A 15,285-nucleotide genomic window follows, 5' to 3' on the forward strand; every position below is an offset into this window, starting at 1 on the left:
GTAAGGCAAGAAAGTTCAAATCACATGGTCCAAAGATGACCTATATGAAATGAATGCATTCTATTCCTGCTATTTTATGAGTGTGTGTGTGTGTGTGTGTGTGTGTGTGTGTGTGTGTGTGTGAATCATTGTTTGATTCTAGTCATAATTTTCTTAATGCTTGTTTATTTTTCATCTATTTTTGTGAGAGATTCCTATTGTCATATGCTGATAGACAATAAACTAATCAAAAGAAAGTTATTTTTTTCCTCCCCCAGTTTACTTTCCTGCCCAATAAACTTTCACTTCTTTCGAGACTTCAAAGTACCGTGTTTAACTCAGCCACTGCTTGAAGCAAGCTGTACACTCCAAAGAATGTCTAATAGCTTCATGACTATGTATATTATATTAATGGTATGTTATAGTACACAACACAGGAAAGCAAAACACGACAACTTTCATTCCATTTTTCCCAGAATGAAGTTTTACTATGCTGCACTGATTTGAAACTTCCTAGGGCAGATCAGAACTGTTTGCTGGACTGGGAACCTTTGCCTTTCACTTGCAAATGCTCTTATGTCCAAGCTATCCAGTCATGACTTATGATCTACCCTCACAGCTTTACTTCCACCAGCACCTACTTTCGAAACTCCAGTTCACTCAGAAACTTATTATGTATGGCACTCAGATGCTCAAAAACTATCCAACCCTTGCATAAACAGTACAGAAAAACTTAATAGCCTCCACATTCATGTGGCTAAGGCCACTCATAATCAGATTAACATACATCCTGCCTTGCAATGGTCCAGTCAATTACAATCTTTGTGTGGTTTGGACACACCTTTATGTATGCGAAGTGCTTCTCACAGACCACAAAGAGACAAAACATATCTGTTACAATTGTAGTAAAGATATATAATTTTTTATTGTAGTTTTCAGTTTATACAATTTATGAACCATTTGATAAATTCTGAAAAGTTTATTTAATATGATGCTTCATAGTCATTTAAATCTTAAATAAGTCTAATTTACTGTAACAAAATTCAATGCAGACATACCAGTGGCTGGTATAGGATTCCATGGGATACGGGGATAGTCTGAGTCCACAGCAATGAAATTTCCAATCTCACCGTATTTCTTTTGGACTGTCACACTCTCCTGCACATAAAGCTGCAAATTAAATAATTCATATCCATCAAAATCGCTAAATACGAACCAGGAAAAATAAACAAGAAATGCATTAAAAATATGTGTCCCATTTTTTTCTGTATGTAACATTTAGTGATTCAACAGAAACACATTAAAAATCTCGAGACATCATATTAAAGGAATGTAAGAACATAAGTGTTAATCCATTACAGGTATTCTAATTTATGAGAGCAGATATCTGGTGTATTGATTCGCTTAAGTTGACACCCCACATCAGCAGCAATAAATATTCATGTAAGAAAGGTAAATGTTAAATATAAACATTACCATTGTGTTAAATAGCTGAATTTTCCTCTAAGTTTATAAACGTGAATAACTACTCATGCTTGTTGCCACAAGAGAAGAGAATAATTCACAAATAAGTATTTGCCCTGTTGTACGAAAACAAATCACACAATCCATTGAAATAAATTAAAAATATGTATTACCTGCATTTTGTGCATTCCAAGATACAATGAAGGTGACACTACTCCACCAGAATCTCGATACGGCGACGACCATTGACTTCCACTGAAAAGATCTAGTGTTTCTGCTTTCCCATCTCTCATAAGCCATGCAGTAACAATTGGTGAATCAAACTGTTGGGATAAATATATTAATGAATGCAACAACTTACAATTGGTGAAAATTTTCTATACAGAATATGAAGTCTTTTTTTAATACAAGACTCCACCAAAAAATCAACACTCAACTAAAGATAAATGAAAAAAGCAGAGACCACAAACACCAAAAATACCCACATACACAGAAACACAAAACAATAACACTCATGACATGACTAACAAAAATAATTGGTACACTTTAACATAAAAACATAAATCAGCAGACAGGATAGCAAATATATTGAAGAAAGAGGGCTTATACATTGCATATGAACAAGAAACACACTCCAGTCAAATTTACGAACAGACAAAACAGATAAATACCAAGGAGCTGGCATATAACAGTTAGAATGCCAAGAATGTGAATCAGCATATGTTGGGATGACAGGCAGGAATTTCAAAGGTGGGTTGCCAAACACTTGCTAAAACATGGACATGAATCATCCAACAGGGAACAAGACATGAAAATTATTAGAGTGAACAATCGCAACTAAAATTTCACATACGAAGTGCCCTTGCCATGAAAAAAAAGAGTAATTAATGACCAAATCAGTATAAGTTATAACTCCCAGATCATGTTACCCCAAAAACAATAACAAACAGATATCTGAAATATAACCAGAGTAAACATAAGCAGAGTGTATAATTAAGGAATCTTACCCCCCCCCTCTCTCTCTCTCTCTCTCTCTCTCTCTCTCTCACACACACACACACACACACACACACACACACACACACACAACAAATGAAAAATATCAGTACTGAATGAATATATCTCCAGGACCATACATATGAACCAATAAGGACTAATAACACTAGAAATCTTAAGCAATGCCAAATAGTAATTTATCATCATGATATTTGTGCTACAATAGTTGTTCCTAAATTGAAAAACAAGAGACAAATATGACAAAATGTAACATAATAACTACATAATAAATTTTTTATATGTATAAAAAGAAACACGTATTACAGACCACTGAAGACTCTTCACAAATAAAACAAGCAAAACGCATATGGCAAAAAACAAATTGACTTTCATTTAGTTGCACACATGGCATACACCAACATGAGGAATATAAAGGCTTAAGCCATTACACAGCAAGCTTGCAGTTTACATCATAGTACAGTAGCTAACAGTTCTGAACAGCAGTAATTATATTCAACTGTTTTATGTACTTTGATACAACAATATTTTGGATGCTGGGAGTCACATTATGATCATTAACTAAAACACAGCTCGTCTTAAAGTCTCCCTAACATTTTCTTTTCAGTGGATAGGAGAACTTACAACATTTTATTCTAACTTGCAATTATCGAACAGTGAAACAGATGCAGTGATATAAGTTCTTGCACTCTGTAACCAGAGAGATTACATTTACTGTTTTCTTGTGTCATACTGGCCTAATTATCACAAGTTAAAGAACATGACTTGAAGAAGATAAAAGAGTATAGGAACATGGCACTACCTTCTCCACATTCGTCGAGCCACTTGACAACCAAATCAATACTCCAACAACTTAAGAAAATACCTGACACTTAGAATAAAATAACATTGTTAACATACAAAAGCAAACTACATCAACCACACATGCCAACCAGCTGGTCACTAACAAAATAACTATGCCTTCTGTCAAAATACACCAGTACATCCATTTTGATGACAAATTTATGATGAAATATATAATGCTGGTGATGAAAGAAACAGTGCTTGGTGAGAGCTGCACCACTGTTAAAGAAGAGACAATGTATCAGCCACAAAGAAAAAAGTCTAGCAAGATGCTGCAATTTGCGATCCACATTCCAGTAGCTCTAAAGTTGCCTGAAGTGAGAGAGATGTTTCTGTAGATAACTTACCTAAACCTTAGAAAAATTTCTTACTCTGCACCAGTTTGTCTGATGCATTGAACATTTGATTGGAGGAAAAACTGAACATTAGTCACAAGAATGTGAGTCAAACCAAAATTCAAATATACAATTGTGCCTTGGACAGTTATTGCTCTTCTGGCTTAACCATTCGAGCTCCCCACACTGATACAACTTGCCATCAGTTCCTCACAGTTTATAATAAAAGTTTAATTAAAAGAACTTTCAGTGTAGAATATGTTGAGTCTTTAATAACATGCACAGCTCTGCAGTTTTTACTCTTCTTAACACATACTACAGATATCTTTGTGGGTTCATCTCATTTTCATGTGGGTGAAATGCTCTCAATGAAATACATTTTAACCATTCTACATAAAAGCTTTTTAGGTGATAAACAATGGGGTGAAACAACTATCTTCTCAGACATTATGAGCAGTTCTATTGTTGGAAGTAAAGAAGAAGTTATTCATTTCCCATCTCAGTTCCATGGAAGCCTTCCACAGTAACAACAACGTTCACTGTGGGTTGTGTAACTATTACTTTCACGAAATATGAAACAAAGAAAGTCCCTATCTGTCTCAAATTGTTAATAAAATATTCTGTTTTTATTACCATGTATTCTGAGTTCTGGAGGCTACACTTAGCTGCTTAAGATTAGTATTTTGTCATTGTTTGTGTGTAAGAGTTGTCACTAGTCTCATTACTAGGGACATGAAAAGTTTTCATTTTGTAATAAAAGCAAATATAGATGCAAATTATGCCCCAAAATACAAAAACACGAAATTACCTAATAAATGCTACTTCACAGTTAATTGTATGCAGATGAACTATTTTATCAAAGTTTGAAATAGTTTTATTTTCTACATATAAATATTGAAAATGTAACCAGTTTTCAGTTACTGGTATTGCACACCATCTGACAAAGTTCAATTGGAGAGATAATGTGCATAAAACACATTGGCAAACTAAAAACACAATGAAATTCTATATCAGTCAGCTCGATGCTCTGGTGCCACGTCAACTGCAAGGGGTTGTGGAACCTAACAATTTACCACAAAGAAACATGTACGTTTATCTCATAGCTAAAGTTGCTATACTGTGCACACTTTTAATGTGACAGTATTAGGTGGCAGTAGTTTTGAACTGTGGTTGTGTAAAATACCATTAGAGGTTTTGCCTGAACTAACCCAACCTCAGTAAGCGCTTGTGTGGTATTTGTTGTTGAATGCTTTGTGTTGTGTGTTGATCATTATTTTTTATAACAACAAAAATAATCAATTATTGATAATATAATGTAAATGGACAGATAACAAAAATCTACTCACCAAGCAGCAGCAAGAGCACACACACACACACACACACACACACACACACACACACAAAAGGATTTAACTATTATTGTGTGTGTGTGTGTGTGTGTGTGTGTGTGTGTGAGAGAGAGAGAGAGAGAGAGAGAGAGAGAGAGAGAGAAAATATTTAGATGTAAATTTCACCAAAAGTAGATGCTACATTTTCAGGTCCCTACTTATTATAAACATGTAAACTGAGGTGACAAAAGTCACGGGATAGCGATATGCACGTATGCATATGTCAGTAGTATCACGTACACAAGGTATAACAGGGTGCTGCATTGGCGGAGTTGTCATTTGTACTTTGTGATTAATGTGAAAAGATATCTGACATTATTATGGCCACAGGAGAGGAAATAACATACTTCTAGCGCAGAATGGTAGTTGGAGCTAGAATTCCATTTCGGAAATTGTTAGGGAATCCAATATTCCAAGATCCACAATGCCAAGAGTATGCCGAGAATACCTAATTTCAGGCATTACCTCTCACCATGGACAATGCAGTGGCTGACGGCCTTCACTTAACAACCAAGGACAGCAGCATTCACATAGAGTTGTCAGTACTAACAGACAAGCAACAATGCTCACAATAATCACAGAAATCAATGTGGGACGTACAACGTATTCACTAGGACAGCACTGCAAAATCTGGCACATTAGTTGGCTATGGCAGCAGATGAGTGACGTAAATACCTTTGCTTACAGCATGATACCACTTGCTCCTTGGCTCGTGAGCAAATTAGTTGGACCCTAGATGCTTGGAAAACCGTGGCCTGGTCAGATGAGTCCCAATTTCAGTCAGTAATAGCTGAAGGTATGGTTCGAGTGTAGCACAAACTCCATGAAGCCATGGGTCCAAGTTATCAACAAGGCACTGTGCAAGCTGGTGGTGGCTCCATAATGGTGTGGGCTGCGTTTGCAAGGAACGGATTGGTCCTCTGGTCCAACAGAACCGATCATTGACTGAAAATGGTCACATTCAATTACTTTGAGACCATCTGCAACCATTCATGAACTTCACGCTCTCAAACAATGGTGGAACTTTTATCGATGACACTGAGCCATGTCACCAGGGCACAGTTGCTTGCGATTAGTTTGAAGATCATTCTGGACAGTTTGAGTGAATGATTTGGCCTCTCAGATCACCCGACATGATCTCACCGAACATTCGTGGGACATAATCGAGAGGTCAGTTCGTGCATACAATCCTGCAGTCAACACTTCCGCAATTACGGACGGCAGGTAGGCTCAATATTTCTGACTGGGGGTGGGCGGGGCCTCCAATGGCTTGTTGATCCCATGCCACACTGAGTTGCTGCACTATGCCAGGCAAAAAGGTGGTCTGACACGATATTCAAAAATGGCTCTGAGCACTATGGGACTCAACTGCTGTGGTCATTAGTAGACACGATATTACGAGTTAATTTACGACTTTTGCCACCTAAGCAAATGTTAATACGGTATAGGAAGTGCTCGCACAATGTACATAATTTAGAAGAAAAGTTAACAACTCACTGAATAGCAGATGCATTCTAAGTGCCTCACCTGGAAACTACCTTGGGCAGTTAATAAAGAACCAACTTGTAAAGATCAAATTTTAGACACATCCATTAAATAGATCTGAACTTTTCAACTTGTTTAACACAGAACAGAAGATCAGAGATCATAAGGTCATTACAGAATCACTGAATATCAGTGTAACTAGGAATACAAATAAAGATAGGAAGATCTTTGTGTTGAGCAAGAGAAACAAGAAACAGATATCAGATTACCTGACAGGTCAATATAAAAATTTCACCTCTAGCACTGAAAACATTAAGCACCAATGGACAAAGTTCAAGAGCATTGTACAATACACTTTGGACAGGCATGTGTCCAGCAATGTTGTGACGCACAGAAAAGACCGCAACTGCATTAGAAAGCTACTGTGAAAGCAAAGAGAGCTTCACTGCAAAAGTATTCAAAGCCTCACAGACACGTAAAAACTACATTAAGCCAATATTAGCATAAAGAGGGCCACGTGTGAAGTATTCAAAGAATTTAAAAGTAAAATTCTATCTACCGACTGGACTGAAAATCCTAGGAAGTTTTGGTCTTTATTTTAAATTAGTAAACGGATCAAAGCCATCTGCCCGGGCCCTCTGTGACCAAATGGCGTTGAAACAAAGGGTGACATACAAAAAGATAAAAAATACTAAATGTCTTTTTTCCAAAACTGTTTCACACTGGAAGACTGCACTGTAGTTCCTCTTTTAACTAGTCACACAAGTCACAAAATGACAGATATTGGAATAAGTGACTGAGGGACAGAAAAGTAACTGATCTCTCAACTGAGAAAATGCCATTGGACCTGATGGAATAACAATTTAATTCTACATAAAATATGAGAAAGAACTTGCCCCTCTTCTGGCAGCAATGTACCATAGATCTCTGAAGGAGCAAAGCATTCCCCATGATTGGAAAAAAAGCACAGGTCATTCGCGTTTTCAAGAAGGGTCATCAAACAGACACACAGAACCATAAGTGTATATCTCTAATGTCCGTCTGTTGTAGGATTTTGGAACAAGTTTTATGCTCATGTATTATGACACTTCTGGAGCCTGAAAAGGAATCAATGTGAGGTTCATCCACAAGACTCAGAACACAGTACATACTGTCACAAAGCTAGATGCCATGTTTCTTGATTTGAAGAAGGCTTTTGACTCAGTTTTGCACTGCTGCCTAATGAACAAAACACGAGTTCACCAAATATCACACGAACTGTAAAATTAGACTGAAGAGTTCCTAGCAAATAGAACACCGCATGTCATCTACAACGGAGAGAAGCCTTCAGCTGTAGAAGTAACTTTGGGCATTGCTCAAGGGAGAGTTATAGAATCACAACATCTCACAATGCATATTAATGACCTAGTAGATAGCATCAGAATTTCCAGTAGGCTATTCACTAATGATGCTGTTGCATACAGTGAAGTCACAATCCTGGAGGGCTGCAATGAAATGATGGAAGACCTGTACAGGATCGATGTTTGGTGCAAAGAGTGGCAATTGACCCTTAACATAATCAAATGTAACATACTGCATATACATATTAAGGCCCATTATAGTATGATTACAAGATTGCTGAACAATCACTGAAAGCAGTTACTGCCATAAAATATCTAGGATTACACATACAGAGCAAATTGAAGGAAACGACAAATTAATCACAGGTAAGGTAGATGCCAGATTGAGATTCACTGGAAGAATCTTCAGGAAATGTAGCCCATCAACAAAGGAGGTAGCTTACAAAACACTTGTTGTTCTGCAAACCAATCAAGACTGGAACAGGGCAAAGTAATGCCAGTATATGAAGTACCCTCAACTACACAAAAAGAGGTGGCTTGCCGAGTTTAGATGAGGCACCAGATCAAGTGAGTTCATGTGGAGCATCATAATGATGTTGAGGAGTGCGAATCGGAGGGGATACAGGACACACAAAGGCGATATTGTTGTCTAGAGGGTGTGCGAGGTTAGCGGAGATTGAGTCCGACAGAATTACAGATACATGGTTAACTCTCATCTATGTACGCTACTGGCCATTAAAATTGCTACACCACGAAGATGACGTGTTACAGACGTTAACTTTAACCGACAGGAAGAAGATGTTGTGATACGCAAATGATTAGCTTTTCAGAGCATTCACCCAAGGTTGGCACCGGTGGCGACACCTACAATGTGCTGACATGAGGAAAGTTTACAACCAATTTCTCATACACAAACAGCATTTGACCGGCGTTGCCTGGTGAAACGTCGTCGTGATGCCTCGTGTAAGGAGGAGAAATGCGTACCAACACGTTTCCGACTTTGATAAAGGTCGGATTGTGGCCTATCGCGACTGCGGTTTATCGTATCGCGACATTGCTGCTTGCGTTGGTCGAGATCCAATGACTGTTAGCAGAATATGGAATCGGTGAGTTCAGGAGGGTAATACAGAACGCCGTGCTGGATCTCAACAGCCTCGTATCACTAGCAGTCAAGATGACCAGCATCTTATCCGCATGGTTGTAACGGATCGTGCAGCCACGTCTCGATCCCCGAGTCAACAGATGAGGACCTTTGCAAAACAACAACCATCTGCACGAACAGTTTGGCGACGTTTGCAGCAGCATGGACTATCAGCTCAGAGACCATAGCTGCAGTTACCCTTGACACTGCATCACAGACAGGAGCACCTGCGATGGTGTACGCAACGACGAACCTGGGTGCACAAATGGCAAAAAGTCATTTTTTCAGATGAATCCAGGTTCTGTTTACAGCATCATCATGGTCGCATCCGTGTTTGGCGACATCGCGGTGAACGCACATTGGAAGCGTGTATTCGTCATTGCCATACTGGCGTATCACCCGGCGTGATGGTATGGGGTGCCACTGGTTACATGTCTCGGTCACCTCTTGTTCCAACTGCAGCACTTTGAACAGTGGACGTTACATTTCAGATGTGTTACGACCCGTGGCTCTACCCTTCATTTGATCCCTGCGAAACCCTACATTTCAGCAGGATAATGCACGACAGCATGTTGCAGGTCCTGTACGGGCCTTTCTGGATACAGAAAATGTTCGATTGCTGCACTGGCCAGCACATTCTCCAGATCTCTCACCAATTGAAAACGTCTGGTCAATGGTGGCCGAGCAACTGGCTCGTCACAATACACCAGTCACTACCATATTTACTCAAATCTAAGCCGCACTTTTTTTCCGATTGTTGTTATCCAAAAAACCGCCTGTGGCTTAGAATCGAGTGCAAAGTAAGCGGAAGTTCTGAAAAATGTTGGTAGGTGCCGCCACAACTAACTTTCGCCGTCGAATATATGTAGCGCTACACAGGCATACTTTGCAGGCACAAAGATAAATACCGGCAAAAAAAAAAAAAAAAAAAAAAAACTAGAAGACGAGCTTTTATCTCCGCCCTGAGTTTCGACTACTGCATTTTCATACATTATCCAACGAAGTAAATAGAAATTCCGTATTCTACATCTTCGAGTATAGCACCCTTTCAAATATTCGTAGCAACAAAAATAAATTTCTTTACACAAAAATACCAACACTGCACAAAGCTTTAGGATTGTTGCATGAGTTGATACGCTGCGGCTCATTAAGATTTCATGTAGCAGCACCTATTGCTTCGTGGAATTTTGTGAAGAACTTTCATTATAGTGCCAAATTCAATAGGGGATTTATTTCTTTTGCAGAACAAAGTTCTAATCGTGCTGCAGGTTTGCGATACGGGATTGATGAGGGCAACGCAGGCAATGGCGACTACAGAGAGACAAATTACTTGAATGTTCAAGTAGCAAGAAAGCATTTAGTGGGCCAAAGTGTGGCTGATACCATGCACTAGAAGCGATTTTAAATGAATTTGTTAAGGAACAGTGTCAGAAATTCCTGCCTCTGAACACAGAAAATTTAAAAATTAAGGCACATGAAATTGCTAGAGAGCAAAAAATTCAAAATTTTAAGGCTAGTCGTAGCTGGATTGATCTGTTTATGAAGCGCTGGGGTTTTTCACTTCGGAGGTGAACTTCAGTTGCACACAAGCTGCCGAGAAATTATGAAGAAAAACTTGTGGAATTTCAGCACTTCATAATTAGGCAGCGCACAGAAAAGCAATACCTTCTTGGTCAGATAGGAAATGCTGACCAAACTCCCGTATATTTTGACATGCCGTCAAATTATTGGTTGACGCCAAAGGAAAGAAAGGCGTAAGTGTTCTTACATCAGGGGGTGAAAAGCAGCGGATGTCCGTCATGCTTGCTTGCACAGCAGATGGACATAAATTACCCCCATTCATAGTTTTCATATGAAAGACTTTACTGAAATCAGAATGTTTCTAAAAACTGTAATTGTACGAGCAAACGAAACTGAGTGGTTTTCGGAGGACATGGTGCTGGAATGGATTGGGCGTGTGTGGAATCGTCGCCCTGGCACAATGCTTGGTTTACACAGTCTGTTGGTATTAGATGTGTACGCACACCATACATCTGCAGTAAAACAAAAATTAGAGGAAAGCAAAACGGACTTGGCAGTAATTCCAGGCGGGATGACTTCAATTCTGCAACCACTTGACGTCTGTTTGAATAAACCATTTAAGGGCAAGCTTATACGCATGTACACAGACTGGCTTTTGACAAGCAACAGACAACTGACACCAACAGGACGTGTAAAACGCGCAAGTTTGTCGCAAGTGTGCTAACGGATTTATGATGCATTGAAGTGTGTTCCAAATCAGACTGTGTAACATGCATTTAAAAAATGTTCAATATCCAATGCACTAGATGGTATGGAGGACGATACTTTGTATGAAGAAATGAGCAACAAAGAATAGAGTGATAGTGATTCAGAATCATGATTGAGATTTTAAACATTTCATATAAGATGTATTACAAACCTAATAAAATTTTGTTTTAAGTTTCAGCATTTAATTTCTACGTTATTTTCATTTTTATTTTATAAGTGTTGCACAGGACAGAAAAGAGTGGAGAGCTGCATTACACCAGTCTACCGACTGAAGACAACAACAACACACTCTGCATTTGAACTCATCTCTAAAAATATACTACGAAAATCCAACTGGCAAGACTGTTTGGGATGTATGTCAACGTGGCCAACTCTACGTTCTGAATTTTTTCCTAACTGTGACAAGAGATGATTGCTAATAGGAGCTTTTATGAATCGCGAGTCACATGCAGTATTCTCTTCACCAAACGAATAATACGAATGTAAACATTATGCCATGTATTCTTTCGTGTTTGCTGCTATCTCATTTAAATCCTGTCTGCCTAATAAACTACGAAACTAGAGTGAGACAACAGCAAACGCGGAAGAATATACATATTATGTCATGTTTATATTCGTATTATTCTCATGCTGAATAGTGACACAGTCAGAAATGAAGCATGGCAACAGACTAGATTTTTAAATCTAAGATGACTCTAATTTCTGTGCAGAATGTAATGTACTAAAGAGGCGTCTGCAAAGATTTTTGAACGGAGAAAACTTTTTGCTAAACTCTCGTTCAGAACACCTTCTATCATACGCAGTCTATTATTTGGTTCTTGTTGATCATTATCAAAGAAAGCAGCACTGTAAGTAACAACAAATAGCAGTCTCTTGCCATTGTTTTGCTAGTGAGACAATTCCTCTCTCTTTTTGAATTGTAAGTGGCCGTAGCGCGCACTAAAGCGAGCCATGCCACGAGTGGCGACAAGTCGTAAACACTCACTATCAGAATGCGACAAACAATGCATTACACAGTACAATAATGCCTTTTCAGCTTAGTGTAACGTAAACACCTATAACAAAGAGAATGGCATTTATCAGATCAAAGCAAAAAAAGCAATTGATTCAAACCAGATGAAGCACGTGAAATAGGAAGGGTACCTGTATAAATACAGACAGAGTACCTGATGCATTATGATGGCTACCTGATAAAGCTTAACTCATAAGCTTACGACTCAAACCAAACTACTGTAGCTGAATCTTCATCCATTCGACCTAAATTGTGTCTCATGTTACACTGCTTCAATTTGGAGGTGAGGTCTAAAACTTCCCTCTCCCCTTGAATTTCGAGTCTCAAATTTCAGGTGCGGATTAGATTCGGGAAATTTTTTTTCCCCTTGATTTCGAGTCTCATTTTTCAGGTGCGGCTTAGAGTCGAGTGCGGCTTAGATTCGAGTAAATACGGTACTCTTGATGAACCATGGTATCGTGTTGAAGGTGCATGGGCAGCTGTACCTGTACATGCCATCCAAGGTCTGACTCAATGCCCAGGCGTATCAAGGTCGTTATTATGGCCAGAGGTGGTTGTTCTGGGTACCTATTTCTCTGTGCACCCAAATTGCGTAAACATGTAATCACATGTCAGTTCTAGTATAATATATTTGTCCAATGAATACCCGTTTATCATCTGCATTTCTTCTTGGTGTAGCAATGGCCAGTAGTGTAGTTCAGAAAAGATGGCGTGGGGAGGGTTGTTAAGCAGCCATTGAAATCAAGCATATTATGCTCAGCAGTTTTTCCCACCACTGGTTGGTCACATCTACTTCTGGCCCATTTTGTGGTGGCCACTCATTTGGATGGACAGTTGGATGGTAGTCATACCCCATAAAATGCTGTGCAGGAATTTCAGCTGTGTTGTTGTATGACAGGGCTGCTTTCACAGGTGGCCTTGCATTTGTTGGAAGAGGATAAACCTGTAACAGGACTGGATGAGGATTTGCTACATGTGTGAACTGGATAGGTTTTGCACCACTACCCACAACTCTTATCCTACTCCCAGCGACTCCCTTGAGTTATGCCTAAAGTTACTTCAACATATGAAGACTTTTCTCCATTGTAGATGACATACGGCATTCTGTTTGCTAGAAACTTTTCAGTCCAATTTCACAATTGGTCTGATATTTGGTACACTCTTCAACTTATCAAAGGACTCAGACCCTGTCTTGCTGACCTTTCCCATCTGCCACATCTCCCAAAACTCCCTCTGAATACCCCATGAAACCCAGATCTGAAACAAACCCACAACCTATCTACCAAAGACCTCAGTCCAACAGAAGTTTCAATCCCATCAAAAGGCCTCACACCCAAGCTCAATTATGCTAGACTCATCAAAAAAACTACTCTTCCTCTCCCAGTCCCTACAGTGGTAACCCTCTTTTCCTACCAATCCCTCCAACCAAAGTCAACCTAACCCCAATATTGAATCGTGTTTCTACCAGTTCATGTCACATTCGCACTATAATCACCCCCATCTAATCAACCGCTGGTTACCTTCCAGGAATTTATTACCACCAATTTAGCCTCAGCATCCTTCTTCAGGTACCTTCCTTCATTGGAAGAAAGAACAGCCATCTGCAACCTCTAGGCAGATCCTGATATAATAATCCTCCCTGCAGACTAAGGTACCACCACTGTTGTGATTAATCACAGCAATTAGCTAACTGAAGGCATCCTCCAACTATTTGGGTCCAACTAAAAGTCCTGACACAGTGATCCCACCTCAGAAGTCCAGTATAACCTCCAAAATCTGCTCAACTTCAACATCCTTCCCAAAATCCATAAATCCAACAAACCTGGGTGAACCATTGTAGCTGGTTACTGTGTTCTCACTAAAAGAATCTCAATTCTAGTCAACCGACACAGCTAGCCAACTGGCAGTAGATATGAAAAACTTCCTTCATCGACTGTCAATCATCCCCATCCCATTATCAACTGGATTCCTTCTCAATGTTGATGCCACCTCCCACACAGCAGCATCACCTAAACCTGGGGTCTTGATGCTATCAAACACTACTTCTCCCATGGTCTTCCCTGCTCCAAAACCACCACCTCCTTCCTTACACTTCTAACTAATTACACCAACACAAATTACTGGTTCTCCTTTGAGGGGGAGATATGCAAAATAATCTGTAGCACAGCCACACACGATCACATTCTACCCTCCACTGCCAATCTGTTTATGGACCATCAAGAGGAATCCTTCCTAGCCACCCAAAACTCCACACTCTTGTCAGTTTCGAGTTTATTGATTAAATCTTTGTGGTGTGGATCCAGGGTCAAGACACCTCATCCTCATTCCTCCGTGGCCTTAACACTTTCTCTCCCACTTGCTTCACCTGGCTCTCCTAAGTCCAATGTGCCACCTTCTTGGATATCGACCTCCACTTCTTTGACGATGCCATTCATACTTCTGTCCATATCAAGCCCACGAACCGTCAATAGTACTTGCATTTTGACAGCTGTCAGTCCTTCAACACCAAAAAAATCATTCTCACAGTTTGTCCACCCATGGACAGTGCATCAGCAGTGATGAGAACTCCCTTGCCCAGTGTGCTGAAGGTCTCACTAGTGCCCTCATACATAGGATCTATCCTCAAAATCTAGCCTGCAAACGGATTTCCTCTGCTTTATCCTCATGCATCTCTAATCTTCCCGATCGACCCCCAAGAATCATCTCAGACTCTTTAACAACTGAAGCATATCCTTTGCCAGGGCTTCAACTGCCAATCATCATACTGGGAAATGAGTGACAGCCTAACCACAATCCTCCTCACACTTCTTAAAGCAGTATTCCACCACCTACCTATCCTACACAATATCCTGATTCATCCTTATGCCACTTGCACTCCCAATCCCTTGCTACCTGTGGAAAACCCAAGTGTAAGACCTATCATATGTACGTGGCCAGCACATTTTACTCCATTCCCATCACAGGCTTATCTTATCCCATTACATGCAGGGCCATT

At 39.6% G+C, this 15,285-nt stretch overlaps 1 protein-coding gene across 1 annotated transcript in view; it reads right to left on the reverse strand.

The window, feature by feature from the left end:
• The window catches only part of LOC126260144 (eukaryotic translation initiation factor 2-alpha kinase), a 220,521-nt gene that overhangs the window by 163,318 nt on the left and 41,918 nt on the right, over positions 1-15,285 (reverse strand). The window contains exons 6-7 of the mRNA XM_049957398.1: positions 1,617-1,766; positions 1,038-1,149 (exon numbers count right to left, since the gene is read on the reverse strand). Coding sequence (XP_049813355.1) covers positions 1,038-1,149; positions 1,617-1,766 — 262 coding nt within the window. The remainder of the gene's footprint in view (positions 1-1,037; positions 1,150-1,616; positions 1,767-15,285) is intronic.

Source organism: Schistocerca nitens, chromosome 5 (assembly GCF_023898315.1).
Source record: "Schistocerca nitens isolate TAMUIC-IGC-003100 chromosome 5, iqSchNite1.1, whole genome shotgun sequence".
Classification (NCBI taxonomy): Eukaryota; Metazoa; Arthropoda; class Insecta; order Orthoptera; family Acrididae; genus Schistocerca; species Schistocerca nitens.